At 53.2% G+C, this 21867-nt stretch overlaps 1 protein-coding gene across 1 annotated transcript in view; it reads left to right on the top strand.

The window, feature by feature from the left end:
* Window positions 1-21867, top strand: part of Tenm2 (teneurin transmembrane protein 2) — a 705632-nt gene that overhangs the window by 597680 nt on the left and 86085 nt on the right. The window contains 2 exon segments of the mRNA XM_090321035.1: window positions 7048-7170; window positions 14932-15137. Coding sequence (XP_090177161.1) covers window positions 7048-7170; window positions 14932-15137 — 329 coding nt within the window.

Here is a 21867-nt window from a genome sequence, read left to right as displayed (position 1 = left end):
AAATGTATTACAGAATTGCAAATGCATTCAGCCCACATTCCGAGTGTGAGTTCACCACTGGGGACTGACATGCAAATAGAAAAAACTACACAGTCTTCAAAAAAGAAAAAAAAAGGAAGAAGAAAAAATAAACTGCATTGGGAGGCTCTGTTTTGCATAAACTGAAAACTATTTGATGTGATCAGTTTTCGGAACCAATTTTGTGGAGGCCCAAACTAATACAGGCCTCGCATTTCATTTGCATAGCATCCATACTAATGGTGTGGCTTGTTTAAAGTGGAAGCGTCATTAAAAAGTTTTGAAAAGTGATTCGAGTGGAGGCGTAGCTGACGCCTCTCTTTAGGAATGGTGCTTGGAAATGGGTTTGGAGAGGGAAATCGGGGGGTTTTTTTGCGGGAGGGTGGGGGGCTAGGGAATAGTCTCCGGGGAGACAGTTGACGAGAAGACAAGATGTCTCCAGTGGGGACTGATAGTGGGAGCCCACTGGTAAATATTAGGTTCCAGGGCTGAGTGGGGAGTAGGGTTTTCTTCCCTGTTCTCGTGTCTGCGGCCTGGGCGTGGATTCCGAAGGGCGCCTGTGAGGTGGCATCACGGATGGGGTGGGGGTGCCTTGAGGTGTGAGCTTCAGGAAGCCTCCGGCCCAGTAGCTGGGGTGGGAGTGCCGCCTGTCCCCGTTCTGGCCTGTGTGCCCTACAGGGGTGCTGTGCTGAGCACAAGCCACCACATACAAGCTGCTGGCACTGTCCATCCGTACAAATACCGTAGCCAGCCAGAGGGCCCGGCGGGCCGGTCAGGCTCCACCCTGGACTTGAACCTCCCTGATGGGCAGAGCCCACAGCTGCCCTGACAGGCCCTCCCGCTTCTCCCGGGGTCTTTGCCTGCAGGGCTCATTGGAGTTTCCAGGGCCACCCTTCGGAGAGAAGCCAGGCAGGGTGCAAATGCAGATCCGTCACCGGAGGCATCCCCATGCCACTTAAGTCATCTGACATCCTTCCCAGATGCCAGGGGGAAATAACAAACCACAAACCACCTAGCATGGTATCCAGCAAGGTGAGAGAGAGGGGGGCCTCCCCGCGACTCTGTTTCCTCCCTGTAAAATGGGCATGGCCACCACCTGTGCCACACGGATTCACGGAGCTCACCTTTGAGAAGCCCCTAGCACGAGGCTGGCAGAGGGAGAGGGTGGCTGACCTCGGGGCCCAGGCACCAGACACAGTCCAGAAGGTTCTGCGGCCTTGGCAGCTAGAGCTAGCGAAGCTAGTCCCTGCACGGGCAAAGGTCCAGGGCTGTCCATGTTCTGTGTGAGAGCAGGGAGCTGGAGGAAGGGACGGCTCAGGAGAAATGGCTAATTAACCCAGTGCTCGTATTAAATTGATAATCCCTCCCCAGCAAGACGATCACGTGTGCACCTGACTGGAAATTAGCCACACATGCACACACACACACACACACACACACACACACACGTGCACGCACGTACACATGAACACACTTCCCAGAAAGCTCACAGGACAGCGACGCCCTTTCGGTCAGTGGGACTTTGCTGTTGACGGGTACGAAGCACAGACTGTGGAGAAGGGACCTTGACGGCCAGCTCTAATCATCGACACTTCATTATAGAGTCTGTTCTGTCCTGGGCTCTCCCAGAAGAGGAAATATAATATCTTCCTCTCACATCCGCGCACGCTGCCAGGAGCCCGGGATGGGCTTTTGGTTTCACTCAAACTATCAGATAATTCACTTAGGGCTTTTCAGACAGCATCACTTCTGTCGGATTAGAAAACCCCGAGGAAGGCCTGATCCAAGTCTATCTGGTCCAGAGACGAGTGCCATCGCCCAGACGGCCCTGTGGCTACGCTACGTCTGCGCTCATGGCTCCACCCCAGGCTTGCCCGTTCTGGCTTGGGTGCATGCTGTGTTTCTTGTTACTGTCTATAAAGGTCTTCCTTGTGCTCAGAAAGAACGAGCCGTCTAAAGACGTGAGACCTTGAGCCCACTTCGGTTTCCTGGCTTTAGGAAGGGCAGTGGAACTGGAGCTTTGGGTGGCTCTGTCTTGTGTTAAATATTCTAAGGGAGAATAAATCTCTCTCTCCAGTTTTGTCTGCTGTTTTGCTTTGGGCCTGGGTTTTATTGCTCTTCCCTCTGTGGCGAGGTCCTGTAACAAGCGTTAGTGTAGCACCCAGATACTGCAGCAGATTTATGTGGCAGGAACAAGACAACCACCTATTACTTTGTGTAATAAACTTTCTTCCAGAAGGGAGAGGAGGGGGGGTGGCCTGCGCCCTGACTGCAGAGCGAGTCCCGGAAATAGCAGCACTGGCACGGAGATGTCTGAATCCCACGTCCTCTGCTCCTCCTGGGGGGCACACAGCAGGGTCTTGCAGTTCCCCTGGGGGAAAGGACGCTAACAGCTCAGAGGACTGGGTCAGAGTGTGGGGATCAGGGGCAGTGGAGTCTGCCACCAGGGCCAACCCTGCTCCAGTGTCACAGGTCACCAAGGTACCCTGGGCAAGGGCAAGCCAAATGTTCAGATCCCCTCTGGCCCACTCAGGGGGCTGATGCAGGGGTCGGGGTACTGCTCACCGCAGGCCGCCGCCGGGCCGTTTCCAGGCCTCGGGGGATGATTGGGCCTGACGCAGGTTTCTTCTCTTGTCCACTGCCTGGGCCTGTGTCCTCAGGAGCACACACATGGTGGGTGGGGGTCCTGTCCTGAGGTGTGAGCTTACAGCAGTGAACTGGGGGTGGGGGGTGAGGGAGGGAGAGGGGAGGGGAGGGGAAAGGGGAGGGGAGAGGAGAGGAGGGGAGGGGAGGGGAAGGAGAGGGGAGAGGAGAGGAGGGGAGGGGAGGGGAAGGAGAGGGGAAGGGAGGAGAGGAAGGGAGGGGAGGGGAGGGGAGAGGAGAGGAAGGGAGGGGAGGGGAGAGGAGAGGAGAGGAGAGGAGAGGAGAGGGGAAGAGAGGGGAGGGGAAGGAGAGGGGAGGGGAGGGGAGGAGAGGAGAGGAGAGAAGAGGAGGGGAGGGGAGGGGAAGGAGAGGGGAAGGGAGGGGAGGGGAGGGGAGGGGAAGAAGAGGGGGAGGGGAGGGGAGGGGAGGAGAGGAGAGGAGAGGAGAGGGAATGCCATCCTTCCTACATGAGTCCATGTCCTCCACACCAGAGACCACTCAGAAGTTACTGAAAGAACCTATCACTTTTAGAAACACCGTTCCTTAGCCAGGGAGAAGATGTCCATATTGGAATTTGACCTCCACACGCCCCTGGGTGCCACACACACACACCCCCCACAGTCAGAGCTGATTGGAAAATGGGGGAGCGAGACTTCCCCTGGGGCCATTTCAAACCCACTGTCCAAGAATATCTTCTGTCTCAAAATATCCCTCCTGCCGTGTGGCCCCGGAGCCAGGGTCATGTCCGCCCACAGAGCTGCCATCATCAATTTACATCAGAAATCGCCCCTGTAATCCCACATCCATTGGTGGCGGGAAACGTGACAGTATTGTAGGGAGGGAGGGAGGAAGAGCAGAGCTGGCTCTGCATGTGTGCACGTGTGAACGAATGAATGGAGAATGAATGAATGCATACATGAATGAGTGAAACACGGAGAAGGAAGTCAGCCAGGCTAAGACACAATCGCTAGAATTGTTCTACTGGGCCCGTGCATTCAAGGCAATAGAAAAATGGAATTGTATTTACTTTCAGTTCATTTCAACTCATGAAGCCAAGTATGAAATGTCTCGGTATACGACAGTACTGCTTTTATTGTTTTCCTTTAACTGTTGGAAATGCAAGCCTCTGAGCCCAGATCTGCTAGAGGCATAAAAATTCAAACCAGATTTGGAAGATTTTGTGCAGAAAACAAAATAAAACGTCTCGTTCGTGATATCTGTGTTTGTTATATGCTGGGGTGACATTGTTCAGCTGTGGTATCAAATTAAAGTGTTACCGTCAAACCGGTTCATACTTTTTATTAGCTTTAAGTACTTGTACAGAGGAGTTTCAAGTCAACCCACCTGGCCCGGCCCCCCTCTCCCCACCCCCAGCTCTGTGGTCCCAGGTGTGCACCGCGTGGGGTGATTCTGCGCTCACACTTTTTGACATGCGACATCTCTAGCTTCTGGTGTGGCTTAAGCGCTGGTTCTGCTTCGCCTGGTGGCAGCATGCCGGCAGTGTTCTGGCGGGAGGACTGGAGGCAGAGAACAGGACGTCTCCAAGGAGAGACTCCGTGGCATTTCTGTGGGGCAGCGACTGTGGCAGAGTGTCTGGGGACGTTCACGTACACTGATCAACAAGCAAGCTCACCCTACGTAGACAGACTGGGTGGTGGAGTCACTGAAATAAGGTAGATTCAAGGGACATCTGAAATAAAACACCAGGAATTGAGTTCGTGAGAGGGATGGAGCGGGGGCGAAAGGGTGGGAAGGAGTAGCCCATGGAAGAGGAGAAGAGTAGAGAAATACAGACAGGAATCCAATATGTAGCCTGCAAAATTAAGAAGAGTGAGGGCAGGGGTAGGGAGGGGAGGGGTGGGTGAGAGCGTGGAGAGGGTTGACCTAGATCAAGATGCAGGCGCTTTGTGAAATAGCAGCTCCTCTGTACAACTACTTAAAGCTTAATAATAATAATAACAATAATAATGAAGGGAGCAGATAGCATGCTGTCAGCCAGGCCTCCAGGCCTGCGTCTACTGGCCTGTCCGTTCCATTGCCCAGTGCTGCCGTGGATGGGTCAGTAGCAGAGTAAGAGAGGGATTGCCATTGGTAAGAAGACCTGCTGCCTTTCCAGACCCTGAGTCTCCGTCGTGTCCTCACAGCAGCCTCACGCCCTCCCTCACTCTGCCTCCTGGCTCTGATGACCCCTTCACTGGCTGCTCCTTTTCACAAGCCTTCCTTCGGGAATAAGGAGATTGTGCGGCCCCCAGGCCAGGCCAGGCGCTGTCGGCTCTGCTCTGCCCCACAGCTTCTGTAGGCTGGCTCCCACCATGTGACCAGCCAGCCTGGACCAGAGCAGCAGTCCTGGCTCTGTCCCCGACCCCCACAGCTGTCCCGTGGGAAGAGCTGGATCCAGACAAGCCTAGAGACCCCGTGGTATCGTGTTTGGGTTTGTTTGTTTTGTCCAAAAGAACAAAAAATTAAAAAATCATGTTAAAATAGTTTATTCCTCGGCTCCTTTCACCCAGCAATTACAAATCAGAAGATCTGTGATGGGAAGCCAGCATGATTGGCTCCTGTTTCCTGCCCTCCGAGCGGTGAAAATACGTCATTATTTGAAGCAATAGAATCTGGTCCCTTCAAGTAAGTGACCTACATAGAATGGGTAAAATGTGGGAGAAAATCAGGTGTTACCTTGGCAGAGGGCGTAAGTAAATGTCACGCATGCTCATTAGGGCGCATCCTAATCCAGCTGTAGACCTGACCCAGGCTTGCACTTCGAAGAACACGGGGTCGGGGGACGGGAAGCTGAGGAGAGAAAACCCGGACGGGTTTGCAGGCACACATGGACCTACACACACACACATGTCCATACACACATGCACACATGTCCACACGCACACATGTCCACACACACATGTCCACACACACATGTCCACACACACATGCACACATGTCCACACACACATGTCCACACACATGTACACACATGCACACATGTCCACACACACATGTCCACACACATGTACACACATGCACGCATGTCCACACACACGCACACATGTCCACACACACATGTCCACACACACACATGTCCACACGGACACATGTCCACACACACACATGTCCACACACACGCACACATGTCCACACACACATGTCCACACACATGTACACGCATGCACGCATGTCCACACACACACATGTCCACACACATGTCCACACGCACACATGTCCACACACACACGCACACATGTCCACACACACACATGTCCACACGCACACATGTCCACACACACACATGTCCACACACACACATGTCCACACACACACGCACACATGTCCACACACACACAGATACCTCGTTGTCTTCATCCCTGGCTGTCCAGCTGAGCTGTGCTGTTTGAAGATGAGTTTTTAACCTTACCTGGCGGGCTTGCGGCATCCACTACCATCTGAACCCTCTCCTGAGCACAGGTCGTGCGTCCCTTCCCCTCCTCGTATCCAGCTCTGGACTGTTCCGTCAGCGGCCCTCCCTCTCCCACACAGCCCGGGTGCCAAAACAGCGTCGGCCTGTGGCCTGGGACACAGCCCGCGGACCCGGCGTCCTTTAGCTCTGCCTGCAGAGCACCTGCATGCAGATCCATTCATCACCCTCAGCCAAACCCGGCCTCTCTGCGGGCTCCGGGCCAGTGCGGAGGGAAGGCTCACCTTGACTTCCTGGCAGGACAAAGCTCTCGCCCACCGAGGGATGGTGGAGGCGTGGCGGGCTGGGTTTGCTGAACCTTCTACCATCGTGGTCCCTCAGCGTTCCCCACCACCTGCTCAGAGGAAGGATTGAGGGCCTCACCAAAGCAGAACCGAGGAAGACCACGCCACACTCTGAACAAAGGGAGGAAGCCACACCTTAAAAACATGAAAGTGTCCACGCAGACACGGCAGCTGGAATGGCTGTGATCTAGGAGGCAGAGCAGGCCTAGCTGTAGCCCTCGACGCTCTACTCTTTTTTGAAGCTGAGTCCGTCGTGAACAGCAACCGGGGCCCTGCGGCTGGAACTTGGGCCGAGAGCACCTGCTTATGAGAGCGGGAGGAGAAGGGCAGGAATGTGGGGGTTCCAAGCTCATGTCTCCCACCTGTTTTCTTTCCCTTCTTCCACCCATTGAGGGGCTGGGCACACAGTAGGGCAGCACAGGAAACCTGAGCAGGTCACATTGGCATGCTTTTGTATTTAGTGAATCACTGCGGCCATTTCTTTTTCTTTTTCTCTCTCTCTCTTTTTTTTGTCCTCAGCTTCCTTCAAGTAGACCAGCAGCTTGGAGAATGAGGCGCGCGACTCTGCCCCACCTTGACATTTGCCTTGCAGAATCATCAACTCATCTTTTCATCACTTTGTCTCTCCCGCAGCCATGCATCTGCTGGGACTCAATTGGCAACTGCAGCCGGCAGATGGACACGCCTTTAACAATGGGATAAAGACCGGCCTGCCAGGAAGCGATGATGTAGCCACAGCGCCCTCTGGGGGCAAAGGTGAGGTGACGGCAGCTGGCCCTCCAGCTCGGAGGAAACACTCCCAGCCCTTTGCCAAAGCTGAGCCAGGCTTTTTAATACAGGTCTTGGAAGGTATGCAAGAAGGAAAAGGAAAGGGAAGGGAGGGAGGAGAAAACTAAAATAAAGAAAAGCCCAGCATTTTTCACAGGTGTCCCGGCAGAAAGCTGTGCACTGCCCCTGTCTGCGGGCTGCGTTTGGCTGGAGAGGCGTGGAACTGGCCCGGTGCCTGTGCATACCTCTGCTCTCCAGCAGCTGGCACCATCTAGAGCGCTCGAAAGCTTCTCAAGGTCTGGGTGGAAGCCACAGCTACAGCCCCAGCTGCTGGAAGGAGTCCCGGTGCCACCCACCAGGTCCCTCTCCTGCCAGGAGCCAGGCGGCCTCCCGGGGAGGGGGGGGACCTGGGGGGGCACAGGTGCACCCAGCTGGCAAGGAAGAGGCGAGCTCAGAGCGGTTGTGATTTGGGAGAGAATGGAAAGGAGTTTCGACAGCTCAGCACAGCGGAAGGTCGGGAGAAATGCCCGCCGAAGCCATACCACTCGCTGTGCTAAGACACTATAAGAGAGAGGAGCGTGGGTGAGCGGGTCAGGGGCGATGACTGCACAGGAGGGGTTGTGACACCCGCCCAGGGCTGGCGCGTGGCGTGGCGTGGCGTGGCATGGTGTGGCGTGGCGAAGGCTTATCCGCACAGAGGCTGTGCCTCTCTGCCTCTGAGCCTCTGTGGCCACTGCACACCGACATTTGTTCCCAGGCATCTGTCATAGAATAAGGTGGCCTTTATCCACACCGGTGGGGCATCTGGCGTAGGATCGTGAGAGAAATCATGTCCCAGACGCCGGGGCCCAGAATGTGCTAGAAACTTACCCCATAGTGAGTTGGAGCAGGGGCAGAGTGAGTCCCCATCTGCGCATCTTTGGGGAGGGTGCTGGCTTTCTCCTAGAGCCACTTAACTTCCACGGAGAAAAGATCAGAATCCCTTGGCCTTCCGAGAAGTGTGTGGGGGACGGGGGGGGGGTGCGAATCGTCCCTCCGTTCTCCTTCTCAGAGTCTCCCTACAGCTCCAGGTGTGGCTCTTCTGTCTTTCCATGCAGTCTCTAAGAACCACGGGACACACCTGTCATAGGCATAGCGCCCAGCTTACCTTTAACTCCATTCAGGGAAGTTCCATCTGAGACTAAAGCGAGGAAAGGAAACGTCATCTTCAGATGAAGCGTCCTTTCGTCCTGAGCTGTCTAATCAGATGCCAGGCCCATGTTTCCTCTGCCTTCCTGGACTTCCTCTCACAGCCCAGGCTTTTGGCGGGCACATGCCCCCCACCCCCCACCCCGCCACAAGGCTCAGTAAGAAATGGTCACTTCAAAGAGGGGCATCAAGTGGGTGCAGATCCACTGACCCAGCACACAGGCCCCTCTCCCCACTCTCTCTGCTACGTCCCTGCCCGTCAGGGGTCCTGAATCCACAGTGGGCACCGTGAAGCCTGGGGGTTGTGGGACGCACCTCAGAAGGAGAAGCTGCCTGCTGCCACATGAGACCCGTCACAAACAGCAATTGCTCAGGCCCAGGCCTCCACTGGTGATTCACGTAGCCCACCCTCCTGCGCCATCAGGCTTCAACCCCGAGCCACCGCGCAGGGGCCCAGAACGCCCCTCAGAGAATTCGTCTGCGCACATGCGTCCTGCACCAAAACCCCCTCTGTGGGCCATGGGACATTGTCCCCTCCTCTGAAAGAACACGGGGTGCCATTTATACCCCACCACTATCTCAGGCATTTCCCAGATGAGTTAGGACCTAGACAAAAATGTTTGCCAAACCATTGCCCCATGGATTTTCTACTGATTGAGAACTTACAAAGAAAAAGCAAGTGTGAGAATTTTTTAATTGCTTCAAGATGAAATGCAACTCAACTTTTGAAAGAGCAGAGCGGTGCTGTTCTGACGACTGAGGGTGTCTGGTATCTATTCCAGGTGCTGTTTTAAGGATTATCTTTAAAGGACTCAAATTTAATGACCCCTACCTACACAAGCGCGCGCACACACACACACACACACTCACAGAGTTTCAGCAAAAGTGACTGAGGCTTGAAATTATCAACCCAGCAATCACCCCCCTTCCCCAGTTCTATATATTTAGATAACCCAATTGATTCCAATCGATCACTTCTCAGTGCTGCTAAAAGTGGCAAAGACACATTGGCAATAAGTAAATTACATAACACCCTGGGCGTGTATGCGTGTGCATGTGTGGTTTACAATAACCCATCACATCAATGTTTTCATCAGAATTCACCAGCACCACACATTGCCAGGGAGGTTAATCTTATTAAACAATTACTGGCTAAGTATCCAGCAGGTACAAATTGAAATGTAAGCAAAACCATGCATCTGAGAGTCCCATTTCTGACATGGAGATGGGCCGTGGATGGCCGACTGCTTCCGAGCACTTACAGTGTGCAGACCTGGGCGGGCAGGGTGGCCTACTCTGGGGCCTGGCAGGGAAAACTCAGCCCTGGATCCCTTTCTGTCTCCCTTTCCCTTCTCCACTTGTTGTTGCTTACAGTTGTCTCTCCTCTGGTTTCCTTCGATGAAACCTTAGCGAGGCTGGCTGCTGGGCTCTAATGGAGCGCAAAGCTCCATCTGGTGTGTATTTCTTTGTGACTTCATTAGGAGACAGTGGTGTGCTTTGCCCATAGATCCCGGCTTTGGTCAGCCTTAATGATAAAGACCCACTGTGACATCCTGACCTGGTCAGGTGGCAACAGGGACCCAGCCAGATTGGCGGAGTCCTGTGGCTCTGACTGGGAGAGGCCTCTGTGTCCATGTGTGCCTAGATGAGGCCCTAAGTTAGAATTCACTGTCCAGCAGAATCTCACGGACCTTTCTCAAAACCTATCATTCACGTCTGACCCCCAGTGTCCTCTCCATCAGAGGTCAGCAAAGTGCACCTCAAAATCAAGTCTAGCGGCGGCTCTGAGAGAGGAGGAGATGGGCCCATGACCGCGGGCCTGGGGTGACCACACTGCATCCTAGGCCCGCCAGGGACGTCACAACTGTCTCTCCCAGTCAGTTCATTTCCCAAGGTGCCACAGGCCGTTGCTTCCTCTGAGATTTTGCACTTTCCAAAAGGAGAGAGAGCTCCCCACATATCAAAACACCGCAATCTCTCCTTCCTTTCCCTTACATGCTCACAGTTAACTGAGGCCTCTGTAAAGACGTTGTGCCATTTCACAGATGAGGCACAGGAGGGGGCTGAGAGAGGTCGGAGGGAAGCAGAACTTCCCATCCAGAAGGGCCAGGGCTAAGATCCCGCTGTCTGCCCTGTGGTTAGCTCTTATCTCCTGAGCTCCGCAGCGGCCAGCCCGTCTGTGGTGAGCCCTGCCATTCTCGGTTTATAACTCAGCTGTAAACATTTATTTGTGCCTGAAGCACATTTCTTTCCTCCCCTTTGAAAAAAAAATCAGAATTTCCAGATGGTATGCAAGTTGGGAAAAAAATGGCAAAGACTGTTATTCTGTTTAGAAACATGTTTTTCTACACTTGCCCTTTCAGCACAAACTTCATAATGATTTTTACTAGTTGGCTTAATGCACAGTACCCAGAGCCAGATTCACAGGGAGGCTGCTAGATCTTCCTCTGGCTCGGGCACTCCGCCTCTCCGCACGTACAGCCCGGGGCTTCCCTGTGTGGGGCTTTTCCAAAGTCAGGGAAGTTTCTGGAAGGACAAGGGGTCATATGGCATCATGCATGTCTGCTGGGGAATGCGCAGTGGCCTTCATGGGCTGCCAGGCTCGATTTGGACGTCTCGCTGCTCCGGCTTCGCTGCATCCTCGGTGGCTTTGTCCTTCCCAGGGCTTCCCTCGGTGCCACGTCCCCTGGTGCCGCCGTCCCGTCGTGGAGTGCTGTGTGGGTGATTCCCATTCTGCAGATGCCTGCTGCGTGGATGGCCGTCGTTGAGTGGGTGTCGTCGTGTTGGTGAGCGGTTGTGTTGCGCTGTGACGTATGGCTGGGGTGTAGGTGTTGCTGTGTCCTGTTGTGGTGGTGTAGACCCTTGGGTGAGGCGTCATCGAGGGCTTCCTTTTGAACTGACGTGGCATCCTCTGCCCCCACCCCCGCCCATCCCCACCCTCCATCTGTGAGCGCCGGTTTGGGGGCCCAGAGTCCAGACCCCACACTCCACTCTGTGTCTCTGCGCAGCTGGCCCTGTCCTCAGCCCTCACACCTCTGCTCGCGCTGTACTGATCACAGGCCCTGAAGTGTGACCCACCCAGTGGTCAGATCTGTGGGGTTCAGAGCCCATCAGAGATGGCTTTCGCCCCCAGCCCCCCCACACCACACACACAATGGATCTAACCCGCACCCACCTGGGTTTATCTCTTGGGAGAAGCCTGGGAGGACAGGAGGGCTGGGAGCCCCAGTGTCAGGGCGGTGCAGCTCTGAGGCCGCCCGGCCTGTCGGAGGCCAGGACGCCTGTAAGGCACTCGGGGATGAAGAGGGGACTGATGGCTGGGGTGGAGGAAGACACCTGGGCCCTGTGTGACTGGGGGGCTTCCCACACTCAGCGTGGAGGCATCCAGCCGGGAGCGCTGCCCAGGGCTTGGCACCTTGCCCACTCCAACTCTCCTTAAGTACAGGCAGCACCCGGCCCAGGCTAGGGTAGCGCTGGCATCATGTCTGCCCCAGAGCAGCCCTTAAGAGAACGGAAGAGACTTTTCCAGTACCTGTTGGTGAAAGGGAAGCCTCCGGCGATTGTCCTGACTCCCAGACACATGGAAACGAGGTAGCCTGACTGACGCAGTGTTCTGAATTGATTTGCAGTAGATAAATGCAGGTGGAGCGGAATCATCTGTGGGGCCGGTTGGGGCGGGGGTCCCTCTGGAGTTGGGTTACGTGAGGAAGTGTTCAGAAGAGGCCTCCTTTCCCTGCTCAGGATCCGCTGCCCCTCTGCTGGTTCGTGGGGAACGTTTCGCTGTCCCCGTAAATGAATTATGGGGCTGCTTTGTGGAATGATTAGTCTCTAATGTGGCTACGAGGCGTGCATCGGTCTTCTTTAACTGGTTGAAATTTTAGGTACACGTTTCAGAAATCGGCAATCGCTTCACATTTACACGAGCAATCTTCCGTGCCGTTGTAGAGAGAGTTAGATGATCCTGGAAAATTGATCATTAGAGTATTGCCTCGAAAAGAAAAGGACTCTCTTGTCTCTAAGCCAGAGGGCCGCTAACCGGAGCCATCGTGCCTCTGACAGTCGCCTCGGAGGGTGAAAAGGGCCAACTCCATTTTCCATGCCTGCTCCTCCTGGAGCCCCAGAAGGGTGAACAGGGGCCCGGGAGTGGGGTGGCCCCGGCAGGCCTGGGGAAAACTTGGCGTTGCCCGCCAGGACTCTTTGCCTGGCCAGAGGCCAGGTTGGCACAGGCTGCTGTCTGTCTACCATCTTGTGCCCAGATGCTTCCAACCCAATTCACAACCAAAGCCCCCCCGCAGCCCCCCAGATTGCAGACAGCCTGGATAAGGGATGCCAGGCCTGTGAAGTGCACCTCAGCTCTGCAGGGACCTGGTGTTACTGTAGTTGCTCAATAAACATGAAGGTGTGACCTGTGACCTGTGACCTGTGCCTCCCTCGTCTGCAGTGTCCACTCCAGGCAGTCCTCGTGTGAGGCCAGCAGCACATGGCTCCCCTTCGCCTCCCAGCCCATGGGCCCGGAGGACCTAAGGGCGCCGCAGAATAGAGAGGTGTGGCGGCTCCTCGGTCTGTGCTCTACGGGGTCCTCACAGGTGACCCAGGGCAGGGACCACTGCAGGACGGGCGTGTGTGTGCATGACGAGTCAGAGAGAATGAGGCAGCAAATCCGCACCAGGCCGGCACAATTTAGATTACATCTCATGAAGTCGTGGGTAACGCTCCCGACACTCTCAAGCTGAGAGTGTCTGTGCAGCTCCTCTCGCTCCTGAGGCACCTTCAGTAGGAGTCGCCAGGGCTGGCGTGGTCTCCGCCAGAGGCTCCTCCTGTTCCAGGGGGCTTTGGGGCTGGTGGTGGGCACGGCTGGCACTGGCTTTCCTGGCAGTCCTTCTTGTTCTGGTCCTTCCCCAAGAGCCGCCTAAGTTCAAGGGGGCCAGTGGGAGTCTGGTAAAAAGCAACAGATTTAGTTTTTCTCCGTCAGAGTCTCTCGGCAACTCCTGGTGATGAGTCTTTCCTCCTGGGCCTGCCATTACGTCTGCAAAATGCCTAAGGAAGACTGCCGGTCCTGCACATCCTAACTATGATTATTACTATTAAGATTTTATTCCAGGAATTATCCTCAGACCTCTGCCTGGAGTGAGTCATTGACTTCTCATAACAGCCCCGTGAAATACACAAGAAGAGGCCTCAGGCAGTGAGACCGCTGTTATTCCCAAATGGTACCCGTCCATTTTAGAGACGGAAGCACAGAGAGGTGATCACCTGCCCCTGGCTCAGGAGCCAAACAGGAGCCTGGGATGGTGCACTGGCACTGGGCCTTCCTTGTCAGTCAAGCTGATGGTACCATTTCTCCCAGGCCTCTGCCAAGTGTGCTTACCAGCGATGGCTCGGTGCTTCATGAAGGGCAGAGGGGACTTCTCCTGTGCTCTTTACACACCAGGCTCAAGAGAGCATCCAGGCCTCAGGACCTCCAGTGTGGTTAACCCCCCTGTCTCCCACCCTCGGGAAGGGCCAAGACCCTCAGGAAGACGGGAGGGTGATAAGATGTGATTTTTAATCCCTCCAACCTAGTTCAGATCTCTCGGGAGCCGTCGCCAGGGACCCTTCTGCTGCCACATTGAAGTTAAGTCCGTTCCCCATTTAGAAGCCAAGGAAGATGAAGCTCAGAGACATAGGTTGTTTCTCTGGAGCAACCATCCGGCTTCATGGTATGGCTGCGTAAGAAGCCATTGCCACAAAGCAGTCTTCCTTCGGCATCGTTCTTGGATTTCTGACTCGAGCTCTGCCAGGTTCTGAGAGGAGAGACCTGATATTTTCTGTTTTCACCCTAAGTGACTGAAAGGTGTTCCTGTCTCCAGGAGCAAGATAGGGCCAGTGTGTAATCCTCAGGCCTCTCCATCTCACTCAGAAAAGGAACCATCCCAGTCTGAGATGGCAGCCCAGCCTTGGCGTGTCACAACGTCTTCATTTCCTGCAGACTTGTTTCATTGATGTCGGACCGAGAGATATGTTCCCAACGTCAGAGAAGGCTAGACTTGTTTATATCTGGCAAGAATAATAAAAGGCTCCAAGAATTAAATCTGGTGATAAATTAACATCACCTCCCCTCTCCCCGCTGATAATTCATACATCCGTCAATGTTCTGTGTGGTTAGGGATTTTTACATGTACTTATCAGGCTCTCATTCTATTTGATCAGTAAAGGGTAATCACAGAATTTTTTTAAAAGCATCATGCCAAGATTTCACGTGCTCTGGGAGTTAATAGCTTTGTCGTTGTGTTTTGTGTGGGTTTTTTTTTAATGTTTCTTTTTTTTAACATTGTCTTCAAGTAGCTATACAAAGGAACTGTCACTTAACCAAGCCCTTTATGCACAGAATACATCTTGATCGATGAGCTTTGTTGTTTGAGGATCTGGATGTTTCAGTTGTGACTTTTAGGAGAAGCTTGAGTGTCATCTTAATACGTAAGAGAAGAACGGATGTTGGTGTAGCAGCTGGATGGAAGGAGGCGCAGAGCTGAGGGATGCCTGCCAGCTGTGGCTAACATGATGCCTCTCCCTGCTTTGCAGTGCCCTGGTCGTTGAGAAACAGCAGCATAGACAGCGGTGAGGCAGAAGTCGGACGGAGGGTGACGCAGGAGGTACCCCCGGGGGTGTTCTGGAGATCTCAGATCCACCTTAGCCAGCCTCAGTTCTTAAAGTTCAACATCTCTCTGGGGAAGGACGCACTCTTCGGGGTCTACATAAGAAGGGGACTTCCTCCTTCTCACGCACAGGTATGACCTCACTTCTGTGACCATGCATTTAAAAAAAAAAAACAACACACGTGCACCACTTCCAGCCCCTGGGGTATCAAAAACCGACCTGGCATCTTCCTGGTAAGAATTAAATGGAAAAATGGAAAGAAAAAAAAGTTGTGAAGCATTTGTTGGTTGGTTTGTGCCAAAAGCTAGATGTAGAATATCATGAGAATCGGCAGTGAAGACTTCATTTGGCTTATAAAACGCCAGCGTTCATTTCAATATTATTCATGACAGTCCAAAAAAAGAGTATAATTAAGCCAAATGCCCAGCTATGAGCAAATGGGAAAAACAGATGTGACATTTACAATGGAATATTATTTGGTCATAAAAATGAATAGAGTCTCGCTGGGTGCTCGTGGCTCACACCTGTCTTCCTAGCTACTCAGGAGTCTAAGATCTAAGGATTGTGGTTCAAAGCCAGCCCACGAAGGAAAGACTCTTATCTCCGATTAACCCCCAGAAAACTGGAAGTGGAGCTGTGGCTCAACAAGGTAGAGTGCCAGCCTTGAGCTGAAGAGCTCAGGGACAGCGCCCAAGCTCTGAGTTCAAGCCCCACCACTGAAAACAACAGCAAAACCTACATGCTGTTACATACATGAAAACTGAAATGACGGTGCTGAACTGGGTCTGGAAGCCCACAGGTGTTCTGATACCACTGATCCGAAGTATCTGGGGGTGATCGCAGGGATGTTCCTGGGTGTTGGGGAACTGAGCCCCGAGGCTAACAGGAATGAGGCTGGGTTTGGGGGAAATGATAGGAGCAGGGCTGAATCAGTCTGTCCTGCCAGAGGCTTAGCAGAGCATTGAATTAAACTTCTGCATTAGGAAGTCAAAAAAATACACTGTGGGGATCTATCAAACCTCCTACCTGAGGCTCCAGAGCTGGGCCCAGAGGTTAACGGGGTGCCTTCTGTTTGGGGGGGTGCTGTGTGCTGGAAATGTCACCAGGTGACATCCCTTGGGAATTGGGGAAAGGGTGGTGGGCTATTCCCCACAATCCCACACTGGCCCCCCTGGGGCCCGGTGTTCAGTTTCACAGACATAAAAGGGCGATTCTTCCCATGTCGGAGTGAACAGTTGAGTTGTAGCTTAGCCTTGCCTTCAGATTGTCCTGGAAGGGATTTTATTAGACATGCCTTTGGGGGGTGAATTAACGGCTGCCTCACCGGTCTTTCTTTTCCCTGCTGTCACTGGTGACTCATCCTTCTCATCCTAGCGACTCAGGACACTCGGGGAAGCCAAACAAAGTTAGTGAGACTCCCTCTCAACCAGTGGCTGGGTGTAGATTTTACACTCATCGTCCCAGATCCGCAGGAGGCTGAGTTTGGAAGCATTGAGTCCAGGCCGGCCTGAGCAATAAAAGCAAGAAGCCCATCTCAAAAATAGCCACATCAGAAAGGGCTGGGGCATGACTTAAGCAGTGCAGCTTCTGCCTGGCAAATGCAAAGATCAAATCCTAATGCTTCCCCCCAGAAAAGAAAAGTACTGTCTATTTAGAGAAAAGCCACTTGCGATTTTCCTGCCTCGTTGGCCCTGTCAAATCTGGCCTGAATATGAGATACAGCAGGAAAAACACATCCACAGTGGAGAGAGAGCACCCATTTATCCAGTCACAGCTGACTGCAAGGTTCAGGGAAGAATTGAAGTCCTTGAAAGCATTGGCGAATAGGAGGCAGGCCACGTGCCCTGCTCAGGGCACCGTCCCTCGGTCTTTAACTCACGGCAGACATTACCAATCGATGGCAGCTGTTACCTCACGTTGCTCCGTGCACAAACCCCACCAGCCTCAGTCACTGCCAGCCACCACTCATCGACCAGTGTTGTCTCTCAAGATGTGACTCCACCTGCAACCCCGCGGCCTGCCACGGTCGGTGCCAGCTCTCCGATGGCTGTTTCCGTTTTGAGCAGAGAAGGTGGCATCGGCCACAAGCCACAGGGGACTGACGTGGGGACGGCCAGTCTGTGAGACCTCCCTCCACCTCTGCGGGAAGCTGCGGAGTGGGCTAGGCCCTGATTCCTAGAGATGTGTTACGATGGATCCTGACCTGGCAAAACTTCTCATCTAAAACCCCATCTGCTCTCCCCAGAGCCCCTCACCCGGGGCAGTTCCCAGGTGGTGGTGGGCCTCTGGCTGGCCATCAGGGTGATACCCCAAGGAAGTTATGCAGATTGCTGGCTAGGTCTTTCTCCTGCCCTTCAGGCTCCACTAGCTCTGAGGTAGCCGAGTGAAGGATTTACAGTGCTGAAATCAGCTTCTCGGCGCTCTTCAGGTGCGGGCAGGCCCGCCTCCGGGCACAGCTGGATGAAACTCTCCTCTCAGCCAGTGGGAGCTGTTACAGGAATCCTTTCCCTCCCCCACTTGGTTCCAAAGCCTGTTCTCCTCCTCCTTTCCCCTGCCCCCACGTTCCTGCTCTGAGCGGTCGGTGCCATGGGAAAGGCTGTGGAAGCAGTTCAGTCAAGGGGACACTGCTGTGCACCTGAGCAATAGAGCAGATACGTGGGCAGAGGCGGGCTCTGGCCCATCTCCCCTGTGCCTCCACCATCCAGCAGTCCAGGCCCCCGGGACACTGCTCTTCCTTCTTTGGTTCCCTGCCCCACCTGCCTGTCCCCTGCCATACTGGTGATGGTTGTGGGGCTCAGCCCCTCCAGAAGGGAAAAGGACAGGGGTGTGGGGCGAGACAAGGTGGTATATGTTGGAGCTTCCGCCCAGCTGGCAGCATCAGGATACAGCGTGTGTCAGGGTGTCGGGGTGTTCAGTGAGGATCAGGTCTGCTTTAAGAAAGAAAAGAGGAAGGGAAAGGCCAGCGCACTCTCTATGTGCTAAGCCACATTTCCCAGAGGATCCAGAGCTGAGCTCTCTGCGGGGCTAAGGACAAACTCCTGCCTCTGACTCGTTTCTATGGGCATAGCCTATCAAGGAGCACAGCTCTGTGGAGATTGGCAGTCTTACCAAGGTGACTCACTAGATCTGGAGAAAGAAAAAGGGGTGAGGAAAGGGGGTGGGAGAGAAGGAAATTCTATTGGCTGTGCCACGTGAAATAGCTCTGTGGAAATTCTGTAGAGTAGTATGTTCTGACCAAGAGCCTACATGGTGTAGGATTCTTGTCCAAGGATATTAAATACAGAAGAAAATCTTTTTTCCACTTGCTTAAATTTCCCAAGGTTCAGGCTCAGTCCCAGCTGACTTTTCTTAAACTGACTTTTGAATAGAAGACTCATTGAGGAGAAAGTCTTGGAGATACTGGGAGATTTGTGAGGGCCGCACAGTAATCTGGTGACCTTGTCTGTGACCTTTCGCCTGTCTTAGCTTTAGTTTCTTTTTTAAAAGACCTGTATCACCTGTCTCCAAAGCTTGGAGTAGAAAAAACAGTAGAAAGATATCATAGAAGGGTTGGAATGTGTTTTTAAAAAAAATTAAGAATATGTATGTTTGGAAAATGGATGGAAAGCAAAGTTGCCTTGCTAAGTAGAAGAAGCCAGACTCAGAAAGACAATGCCAGTTTTCTCTCAGATTTTGCACAACAGTGTGAAAGTAAAACAGAAGAAGGGATGGAGAGCCAGTGGAGGTGGGGGGGGTCAGAGAGCATCCTGGGAGAATGGGTATATGTGTGGATGAGAATGTCATAATCAATTCCACATGGCTTTATTCTAACAAATGAATGAGGGCTGAGGTCCCAGGGGTAGAGCAGTCACCTAACATATGCGAAAGACCAGTACCACAGAGAGAAATTTTATGTGATCCTTTCAATTTACTGTATATAATAAGCAATTTAAATCAATTCACTCTGTTCTTCTTGGTAAATAACTAAAAAGAATAACAGAATAAATCTCACTGCAATAACTAAACAATTCTAATAACAATAACTAAATAACTAAATAATTCTCACTGCAAAATACTATTAGAAACAAAAAGAAAGGAAAGTAGCCATAATCTGAAGTAGTCCCCTTTGGCTAGTTGCTAATACATGTAGTTTGTACTGTGGTGAAACACATCCATTGCAGTTTAAAAATGTAAATAAATAAACAAAAATAATCTGACGAGTCTCTGTTGCTTCGAATAGCAAAGGCAGCTCCTTGTTATTTGATATCAGTGGTTCTTAATCAAAGGTGATTTTGACAAACCGTCCTCCTTCCCTGGGAAATATGTGGAAATACTGTTTATTGTCAATGCAACCATCATCCTTGGCTGGTCCACAATGCGGAGGCCAGAGTTAGGACGGATGACAGCGCCCAGGGTAGCCGACCAAGAAGTCACGGGCCTCGAACGTCCCCCGCACCACCCCCCGCCCCCCGACACGGAGGAGCTGATCATCCTCAGTGACGGTGGGCTTCGCTCGGCGTCAGCCTCGGACTTGGACACAGATGACGGGTGCCCTGGACAGCTCCTAGGGCTGTGGACACCTCACCAGGACCCTGGACAGCTCCACGGGACCGTGGACAGTTTCCAAGGCTGTGGACAGCACCCCAGAACCGTGGACAGCTTCCGGGACCGTGGACAGTGCCCGGACCATGGATAGTTCTCAGGACCGTGGACAGCGCCCTAGGACCGTGGACAGCTCCTGGCAACTGTTGGATTTCCCCAAGGAACGTTCTATTCGGAAGTCAGGCTTTAAGCCTTCATCACCTTACACAAATCACGTCATAACTTTATAAAAGTCAGGAGGAGGGGGCCAGAAATCACCATAAACAGCCCTAGCAACCCATCTGTGAAGGAATCTGACACCTGAGCTCGGCATGAGACCTCAGCCCTCCTGTAATCCCAGCCACACACAGACTGAGATCATGATTCCATGCCAGCCCAGGCATTTATGTGAGAGGCATTTATCTTTTATCAACCAGCAAAAAAATCCAGAAGTAGAGCTGTGGCTTGTTCAAGGGGTAGATCACCAACCAGAAGGGAGAAAGGCACTGAGTTCAAACCCCAGTACCAATACAACAGGAAAAGACTAAAAGAAGAGAAGAAGCAGAAGAAGAAGCAGCTGACAGATCTTACTCGCTGTTAAATGTCCCTTAAAAGTCTGCACCACTTGTGCCTCCCTCCATCGGCAACATGTCTAAGTGGCCTGAACTAACCTCCATGAGTTCACTCCTGACCCCACCCAACCTTGGTATTAACATTTCTAGAGCTTACTCAGAGATTATCTTGTGTTTAAAATGCACTGTCGCGATGGCCTGGGTTGCATTTTTCTTTAATTTTGCAATAAAATCAACAATGGCAGAGAGAGGCTTCTTACAACTCCCAACTGCGCCTCAGCTGCACCTCGCCAGGGACGTGAAATCGGCCCGCCATGTCAGGTCTGATGAACCCTGGCTCTAGGAGGAGATGGGGAAGAAAAATAAAAACCAGTCTGAGCGAGCTACGTGCAAGGCACAGAAGGAAGGCTTGGGTGTGCCATTGCGAGGTGGGGGCGGGGGGCTGGACGGTTATGGCAGCCGGCAGGTTTCCCTGACAGTTCATCACTGATTGCAGCTGATGTGTCAAGCCAAGGAAAACCCGTGGCGAGAACGAGTCAATAATCGGCAAATTAGGTACATGATTAGCCCAAAACAACAAGAAGTGGTTACCGCTCGGGAGCCCTGCTGAGACGCCACCTTCCCCACAATCCTGTTTAGCAAATATGAAAACTCCGTCACTCAGCTGACGGAGCCTGGAGCCCGTGTCTGCAGGCAGCGCTGGGGACATGCTGTGTCAGGCCAGCTCCGGCTCAGCAGCTGATGAAACTTGAGGAACTGCCTGGCGGGCGAGGCGGGCGTCGATGCCTCCGCTTCTCATCTCCACTGAGTTTGCTTCTTTCGTTGGTTTGTTTTGTCAGATGTGGGGCTTGAACCCAGGACGTGGGTGCGATCCCGAGCCCACGTCTGCTGCAAGCCCAGCGTAACCCGGCAGGTGGGGCCACCACCCCTCTGCCCCCACCCCGAGAGGTCTCATGGCTGAGACATTGCAGGCATAGCCAGCCACACAAAGCTCAGAAGATGCATTTCAGGGAAGGAAAATCAGTCCAAGCCCCATGGAGTGCTCTCAGCCTTCGAAGGGAATGCCACGCCGGGCTCCCTGCTGTTGCATTTGGATGAAAAGGCTCAGTGTGTCCATGCTTCCTCCCTCTTCTCAGATGGTCCTGGGCCATGGCCTACAAGGAAACCTGGCAGGTGCATCTCTCTGCTCAAGGCAGGACCCAGTCAGCGTTTGTGGAATGACTCCTATGTGCGTGTGTCATAGGAACACAGCAGGACCCGAGGCAGAGATGGCCAGCGGTTGTGGACAGGACCTGGGGCCTGCGCTAACCCCACAGTGTCCCTGCCCACCCCAGCCTGGCCTGGGACCCTTCCTAAAGGCTCTCAGAAAGCCACGGGGCTGGGATGGGCACGAGACCAGGGCAGACGTGGTAAAGACGCCTCCTCCTTGCTTCCCTCCTCTTCCTCGTCCACCCCCGACACCAACTATGGCCAAAATATACTCCATGAAAAGAAAAGAAAAATGCAACATGTGTTCCTTGGAACTTAAAAAAAAACCAAAAAGGTCCCGAGGGTGCCAACAGGTGGGAAATGGAAAAGTGAGGGTAGGGGCACAGCCTCAGCATGGTTCCCACTGACGCAGAAATCAGCCTTTAAGCACTGGTGTATCCCAGGCCAGCTCCGGGCAGCCATGGACACTGAATAGATCTGTGTCTGCCGTTTCTCAGCTATGTAGCTGTTAGAAGATTCC

This window comes from Megascapheus bottae, chromosome 29 (genome assembly GCF_031878675.1).
Source record: "Megascapheus bottae isolate mThoBot1 chromosome 29, mThoBot2.hap1, whole genome shotgun sequence".
In the NCBI taxonomy this organism is placed as follows: Eukaryota; Metazoa; Chordata; class Mammalia; order Rodentia; family Geomyidae; genus Megascapheus; species Megascapheus bottae.
Note: the sequence above shows the minus strand (reverse complement) of the source record. Positions and strands in the feature narration are given on the sequence as shown.